General features: G+C 36.5%; 1 protein-coding gene across 1 annotated transcript; it reads right to left on the bottom strand.

Annotated features, from left to right (window-relative positions):
* Nucleotides 1-904: 904 nt before the first annotated feature.
* LOC128554313 (uncharacterized) lies at nucleotides 905-2,623 on the bottom strand. Its single transcript, XM_053535575.1, has one exon. The coding sequence runs from the start codon at nucleotides 2,621-2,623 to the stop codon at nucleotides 905-907; it is 1,719 nt and encodes a 572-aa protein (XP_053391550.1).
* Nucleotides 2,624-8,836: the final 6,213 nt, after the last annotated feature.

Raw genomic sequence — 8,836 nt, forward strand, 5'->3', positions numbered from 1 at the left:
TTTTAATTACGTTAACGTATAATATATCTTTTCATGCAGTTCGCAAGAGATAGAAATTAGGCAGTGACTAGGGGTCCGGTATCCGGACGGCTAGACCCGGAGTCTAGAGGTACGGTTGACTAGACAACTTGTTTATGGCTGTCTAGAGGTCCGGTAATCAATGTGAATACTATCTCCAGCCCGAATAAAAATATTTAAAAAAAAAAACAAACAACAGAATAAAGGCAATTTAAAATAATTTATTTAAAATCTAATAGATTTTTTCCATGTATATACATTACACCTTCTGCTCAATAAATGGGCTAAATATGTTAGCATCAAAGGCAAAAAAATAAAGTCCAAGATATCTAACAAGTTCAGTTCTTTTCTGGAAGCTTTTTTTAAGATGTGAAATTTCAAAACTTTATTGAACCATAACATCTCTACAAGAGAACTTCAAGAAATTTTCCTCAAATATATATATAAATGAAGGTTTTATTTTAACTGTCCAAGTGATGGATTGGAAATATTTAGCCTACTGTATTTTTAACATATATGACAGGTCTTATATAACAAATTGTTAAAATGAAGATACCACGGACGCCCTTAAAACACCACGCACTCAAACCAAAATCCTGTATCTGCCCCGGAAAACGATTTTTTATAACATAAATAGAGCATGTAACAAACTCGGATTATACTATCAATAGTTCATTCAGAGTTAAACTGCTTCAAATTTCATTTAACAGTTTTCTAGTTTATCGCTACTGTGTAAGCAGATCAAAATTGTTCTCTAATCATTAGGGATTAAATGTTTAAAATTATTTCATCCATTTCTTTAACATCTTTTCAAGTAGGCATATGAAATATAACACAATATGGTACTTTTGCATGACCCAAAATGTTTGCTGTGTCATAAAACACATTATTTTGCACTCAACACAATCATCTGATCACTGAAATATCCGACATGGACCTCATGTTGATCATGATTATAGCAGATAGACCGTGGGTATGACAGACCATCTATCATTGTGTGACATTGCTTCAAATTACCCGAGATACGACGTATGCTGCCATTTACCATACAGCAGCACACAAGCAAGGATCCATCGTCTAGTATCTTCATTCCCTCTGGTGATTTAAATTCTCTGTTTTTGTATTCAGCAGATATATCACCTTGTAATGTTATACTGACGACACTGTGGCTACCCGAGTCACTGATGAAGATATGTCTCAGATCCTTACTCAGCAGTAAGTAGTTTGGTCTGTCAAATGTCTTATTATCCAGTAAAATTTTGCTCTGGACGTTACCTTGTGTATCTGTAATAAATACACACTTCGGGTCTCTGCAAACTACGTAGAGATGACCTTGATGATAAGCTATACCTCTACAGCCTCCTTTAACCGGAAATTTGCGGACAATTGACAGTGTATCAGCTGTTGTCAATATAAGGATCTCTTTCTTCAGTGGCATTGATACAGCAATATGGTCCTGAGGCATTACTGCAATGTCAATTGGACGTGAACAAAGTGTTGTCTCTTCTATTACAGCTTTATTTTTGATGTCAACAACTTTCAATTTTTCGTTTTCAAAGTCAGCCGCCACAAGTTTGTTAGAGGAGAGGACAACGCATCCTCTGATCCAGCATTCCTTCCAATCTGATTTCGTCTTTACATTTATGTTTTCTTTTTGGGTTAATTTGTTGATAGGTTTCCTCACCTTTGAAGTTATAAGAGAAGACGACAGAGTGAGCTTTCCAAATGCATTTGGTCTTGAAACCATGTTTTCCAGGTCTTGGTTTTGTTCAAATAGGTATTGCATGTTTGTCTTTTGTAAACATCTGTCTGCCCCCTTTAGTTCGTCTGTCTTACATTTGGATTTAGCTTGTTCCATTGTAATGTAAAGTTGTCCATTCTGCTGTGAGGCTTTGTAACCTTGTAGTCTTGATTGTAGTTGTTTGATATCTGAAGAAGTAGTTGTACACGTTTCAAGCACCTTGTTTACCGTTTGTTTATCTGTGGACTTCTTTTTGTCAGCGTCTGTCTGGATTTGCTTTTGTAGCTGATCTAAGCGATAATTTATCTCTTTGCGAAACATTCTGATTTCTTTGAGTAGCTTATCATGGCAGGAATCTAATTCTTTTTCTCTACGTGAAGCCTGCTTTATAATATTATCAGCCTCATTTGCTTTTTGATCAAGTTCCCTTAGTAACTCTCCGAACTCTGTACTGTCCCCAATACCTACACATTTATCAGGTATATAGTCAATGTCACATGCTCTGTGATTCAGGACGATACAATCGTTGCAGCCGAGAGCTTCGTGTTTTGGGCAGAAAAATTTAATCACTTCCTTTTTGTGCACTTGACACTTCTCAGTGCATTCGTCTGTTTCCTCCTTGATAACAGCATGTTTATCCGTATTATCTTTGTTTACCAGCTGATGATGTTTCGAGGCCTTCGTTCTTTGATGGTAAGCAAAACAGTTCTTACACAGGTATTCATGACAGTCCACACAAAATCCATGAGCTTCTATTTGCTGACCAATCGCCAAGCATGGTTCACATCTATGGTCAAAGTCCTCTGCTGAACCTTTGGATATGGAACCTTGAAAATCAGCAACCTTTCTACCCGATACTGCCATATTTAGAGGATATTTAAAGGTCAAACTTCGAACTAAACTTAAGTGTTGAATTTCAGATTGATAAAATCTAATTGTTACTAAGTAGTCCACAACACGACAATAATTTTCCGTTGAAAGAAAAACTGAAGATAAATATGTAAAATGAAAAGAAATTTAGATAAAAACACTTTCCGAAGTTACGGTAAATATTAAACTGATTTTTACTTCCTTTCTGAGAACGAATCTATTTATATAATGTTCCAATTAAATTGAACTTTGCTGTAGTGAAGGGAAAATAAAACACAAGTCTATCCAAAATCAACTTTAATGAGTTGTCTACCCTCTGCAATGTGTCGCGACGGCATAAGAATTAAACAACAGCATGTTATTTATGGTTCTAGCGCATCGTTGAACTCAAAAAGATTGTCATTGAAAGAAGTTAAGTCATGCTGTAATGTTATACAAAATATTTTCTGTATTGAAACGTTTTAATAAAAAAAAAATCATAATAATCAAACATGTTATCGTTTGAGTTATCGTGAGGGATTTATACGATAAATATGTAGATTTTTTGTTTTGTTTTTTGTTGCACCGACATAATTATAGGTCATATGGCGACTTTCCAGCTTTGATGGTTGAAGAAGACCCCAGCTGCCCCTCCGTGCATTATTTCATTATGAGCGGGCACTCGGGTAGAACCACCGACCTTCCGTACGCCGGCTGGACGGCTTCCTCACATAACAAACTCAACGCCCCGAGTGAGGCTCGAACCCACATCGATCAGGGGCAAGTGATTTGAAGTCAGTGACCGTAACCACACGGCCACGGAAACCCTGTTAAATAGAAGACTGAACACAAACGTTGAAACACAATAAAAAAAAGAAGACTTTTAAGCTTGCAACGCAACCTAAGCTCAATGAAATACATATATCTTTTATTAAGTACTCTGAAAGTTTCAAATCCAGCGGCCTAGCAGTCCGACAACCTAGTGTATTTATTTTGGATTTGCAACACAACCTATGAGAGTAGATTTAGATTACTACAAAGAAATTTAGAAACTTTCAAGTTTGTACTTAATTTATGCCCAATGAAATACATAAAACTTTTTTCTGGAAGTTTCCAATTCCGCAGCCTGGTGGCCCAGTAGACTCGTGTATTTATCGTAAAATAATGAAATAGAAGATATAAAAAATGAATGTTTATTGCTTAACTATGAAAATTTGCTAAACTTTAGAAATGTCATTTATGAATACAAAATGTAACATGGTTGCCGTTTGTCATCTGGCCAGTCAAAGCAAGATAAGAGACATATGTACAAATGCAATATATACGAATAGGTTATTTATGACAAGACATGCTTTAAGGTAATGAACTCGCAGTGACAATCGATAGCCTACGTGTTCTCCTCATTGTTCCGTTTGGACAATTGTGACTTTTTATTTAATACTAAACCACGATGCACGATGGTACGATGACGAAAACGCGATGGCGCGATGGCACGAAGATGAAACAACGATGGTACGATGGTGTCAGAATAATTTGTATGTTTGATATTTTGATAACATAACACATTAAGCATAGATTGTGCTTGACTCCCTTTCCATGCTATCATTGCTATAATTATTGTTGTATTGCTGTAATTAATAGAATTTGGGTCATTTGTGGCTGATTTTGGTTCATTATATGGATAGCTGGATCCCAACATCACACATAATGTCGTATACAAAAGTTATAGGGAACCAGGTATTTGAAAGAGCAAGTACTCGTTGCAAAACGTTATGCTCATTCGGTATCCAGCGGTTGTGGAAGACACATCGAGGATTCAACTAATAATTTATCCCAGTACCTTGATAAGGAGACTATTGCAGTTTCACTGTCAGGGCGGATAAATTATTAAAAATAAGTCTTTGGAAGTTCATAGACTAAAGAAGAGTTGCAGAATTTCAATAAGGTTTCGAGCTATAGGGCCAGCGCAGAGGAGTTTTACCTTAAGGGTAGTTGAATGCTATATATGATAGCATATATAGGCTGAGCATTGGGAAGCTGAGACAGAGACCCAGAGTTTGGTAATCTACTGAGATAGTAAGAGAGTTCCAGCTTATAGACAGTTCAGCATTACTGGCGAAGTACAGCCAGACATCGGGGATATACCTATATGGTAGTTGAATGCTACATATGATTGCATATAGGCGCTGAGCATCCAGGAATCAGGGCAATCATACAGAGTTTGAGAGGACAGAGGCCGAGCATCTATGCGATAGGACTCGTATGTTGTTGATTCAAAGACATTGTCTGACGGGAACTTCAACAAAAAGACCAGTCAAGTATAGAGTCTCCAGCCTATAGGAGTTTGAGCTAATCATTTTTAACTGAAGATTGTTAGTTTGAAACATTTAATAATTTGCCTGATCCCTGAAATTGTCTAGCTCATAATAGGAAATCATTTACGAATCATTGGTACACGAATCATTTAGGCAAGGTAGCCAGAGGAAAATTCTATATATGAGATATTTGGTCTCACCAGCTCTACGTTTTAACAAAGGACATTCTACATCGTTTGTCAGCCAGTCTAAGACATAGTCACATTAGCGATTGGACCAAAACCATTGTTCAAGATACTAAAGGCGTAGGTATTTCCCTGGGTCATATAACCAGTATCCTGACAGATGGTGAAAACGCAATAGCACGATGATGAAATCGCGATGTTACTCTGGATTAAGAGAAGATGCCACATAACTAACCAAAAACTGGTTTAAGCTAAAACAAATTTGTTACAATCCGGTTGTAGTTCTGCGATCAACGCTGGTAACACGCGTGGACCAGAAACCAGAACCAAAGTTAAACAACTTGAACTAAATTATATATAAAGCACCTTAAAAATAACACTGATGTCGTCACTAAAGTATATTTCGCCCGGACACCCTCCGATCGGCAGAATTTTTCACGGCCACAATAAATTTAAAAAATGTATCCTCTAAAATTTCCGGACGAATGCTGATGTGATTGTTTTTTCCCTGATGCACCCCCGCCCAATGCGGAATGGAATTAATTTAAATCTAAACATACATAAATACCTACAATGCTGCTATATTCGAGAAAGGTTTAACTTAGTTAGTTAGTTAGTTAGTTAGTTTTTTGCTCAGAACAGAATGTGCAAGGATAAATATCAACATACCAAGTAAAAGTGGTACTACTTTATACCATCTCTTATAAATACTTATTTTACGAAGGCTTATTATTAAGGTTTGATACTTAAACTTTATAAAGTCAACGCATTTTAAAACTTATAGCATTTCAAAACTGACGGTTCGAACTCAATATTTCTAGCAAGTAACCCTAGATAATCTAGTCCGCCGCAGACAAACTACGGCAATTAAACAGAGATCAGTTGTTGCGTTGGCTTTTTTTCCTAAGGGTGTAACTGTATGTTTTGAAAATTATAGAAAGGTATCATACACTTTGAAAATCTTGTCAACAATTGATATTGCAATTTCTACAACGATATGTTTAAATAACAGTGTCCGTTCTCCAAGCCTCGAACAATTATTTCCGAGTCTGTACCGATCAACCGGCCGTTTAGCAGGACAGCAGTGACCTTGGGAATATTCAAAACTCTAACTCACATCATGCGCTGTCATGACATGGTGATTAACAATTTTAACCTTGAAAGAGTGCCAGTCACGTGTTAAAATCTAAGCTTGACGGAGACGATAGATCAGATTGAAAGACCGAATCGCCGTCTCATTCATTGCGGAATTCAGCCTGCCTCGGCCTCGTAGCGCCGTGAATCCGTTTTTTATTCTTTTTCAAATTTTAATAAACTGTCGCTACGTCGCTAGTTGTTATTCAATTGAGAAGAATCCACATGATTTTCGGATAATGTCCCAATATACGGATATATAAATTTAAGGCAAATAAGAGGGTCATGATGACCCTATATCACTCACCTGTTAAGCTTGGCCTTGGAATCATCAAGATAAACATTCTGACCAAGTTTCAAGAAGACAGGATCATAGATGTGGTCTGAAATGTTGACCGGGTGACCTAGTCTTTGACCCCTATATGACCCAGTTTTGAACTTGGCATAGCAATTATCGACCAAGATTCATGAAGATAGGGTCTTTAATATGGCCTCTAGTGTTAACAAGCACTTCCTTTGATTTGAAAGGGTGACCTAGTGTTTGACCCCACATGACCCAGTTTCAAACGTGGCCTAGAAAGATGAATATTCTGACCAAATTTCATGAAGATAGGGTCATAAATGTGGCCTCTAGGGTGTTAACAAGCTTTTCCTTTGATTTGACCTTTTGACCTAGTTTTTTACTCACATGACATAGTTTCGAACTTGGCCTAGAGACCATCAAGATTTCTGTGCAAGTTTGTATAAAATCAAAGCATATAGGTTAGAGAACACCAACTGTTTTCTCATATATTTCCATTATAACATTATGGCATGTACGGTCTTCCATAAACCGAAAAATGTACATCCAATCAGATTTTTTTTTTCAAGAACTATCTTAGTTCCACAAAAACACATGAATACTTTATTTAAGTAATTTTCGTGTGAATGAGATGACCCCTGTTTACATCGTATGCATGGCGGGAGAAATAAAATGTAGCAAATTTGTCAAAATGTATAATGAATTACTGTAAATGCAGTAAAAATATTCCATTTTGATAAAAAAAAAAATCACTCTTTGGGTTTGTTTACATGACTGACCAATCAGAACGGACAAACATTACCTTATTCCCAGGTATACACTAACCTGATTCCATATGTGTAGAATAGAATGTCAGATATAGACCGAGAACGAAAACATATAGATATAATGGAGTGTGTCAGACGATTCAGTCCAATTGTGCCTGGCAAACTAATGCACTGATATAGATATAATATCTGAGACGTTACCGAATATGTATAGACATGAAATTGAGATTTCATCTAACGTATTGGATAGAAAACGTGAACAACCTGAGGTCAACCAACACGGAATAAAAGAAAGTGTTGCATGCAAGGTAGATTGAGACTGTTCGTGAACGGTACTAGTCTACCGTCCACGCTCTCTAGCCACGGGCTGAATAGAACTCAACATTTATACATGTTACAAGTAGAGACATCAACAGATGAAGACTTAATCAGACATGTAGATATAATATTAGAGACTTAATCGAACCTGTAGTCATAATTTCAGAGACGAGACGCCAACGATCAAATAGACATATTACCACAGTATATCTTGCAGCTTGTTCCTTTCACATGGCAGATATATTGTATTCAAGGAGATACATCAGGAGGAGGTACATCAACCTGAAAAGGAATTGTTTTTCTATGTTATATACAGTACACTATCACAAATTTTATTTTTGTTATGCATTTATGGAGCGAAATTTCCCCTTTTTTTGTTGCAATATGATTCAATTTTGCCATAGTCATGTAATGGTGTTCATTTAACCTATCAAGTGTTCCTGCATTCTTTACTAGAAATGACTTGTGCTCACAGACAACTTCCCATTGTAAATGAGTAAGAAATGTTGGACAAATGACTTCAGACATGTTCTTCTCTCAAACTGTTAAAGATATTGCATGCATAGCATGCATAGCCAAAGGATCAAACTTACAACTTTTCTTGATTCATAGTCTAGTGCTTTATATTCTGAGTTAGGCATGCAAATTGTCATAAGTGAAAGTTTCAAACCAAAACCAATACTTGGTCAAAATCAGACTGATCCATTTCAAATGTTTGTAAAATGAAGTGCCTCCATTCAGGGTATCAATTTGGTTTCTGTATATTTTTCAAGCATGATTTTATTTATTGTTCTCCTTTATTTCCTTTTGAGTAAAATTAAAATCTAGCAAGGTTTGAATTATAATAGAGTTTGCAAATTTAGGAAACATTGAGACTAACTTAGTCAATACATACTATACTTGAAATCACAGGCCAGAAACAAGTACAGGTACTGCCTTCAGTTCCATCAGTGTTTTGAAACGTTGGTGAATGGTCCTAGAACAACTCAGAATGGATTATCCACTGTCATTAGCATTTTTGAATCAGCACATAGCTCAAGCCTGACCTCTGTATAAGCTGAGGAACTTCATCAGCAGGCTGTACCCTGATATAAATTATATAAAATTGCTCTGTAACCACCTGTACGAAAATTCCAAACGGAATCCGCCTGGAAAAAGGCACGTCATTGGGCAGGAATTGAGCAGGAATTGCAATATTCCGTGTGAAA

Source organism: Mercenaria mercenaria, unplaced genomic scaffold (genome assembly GCF_021730395.1).
Source record: "Mercenaria mercenaria strain notata unplaced genomic scaffold, MADL_Memer_1 contig_4930, whole genome shotgun sequence".
In the NCBI taxonomy this organism is placed as follows: Eukaryota; Metazoa; Mollusca; class Bivalvia; order Venerida; family Veneridae; genus Mercenaria; species Mercenaria mercenaria.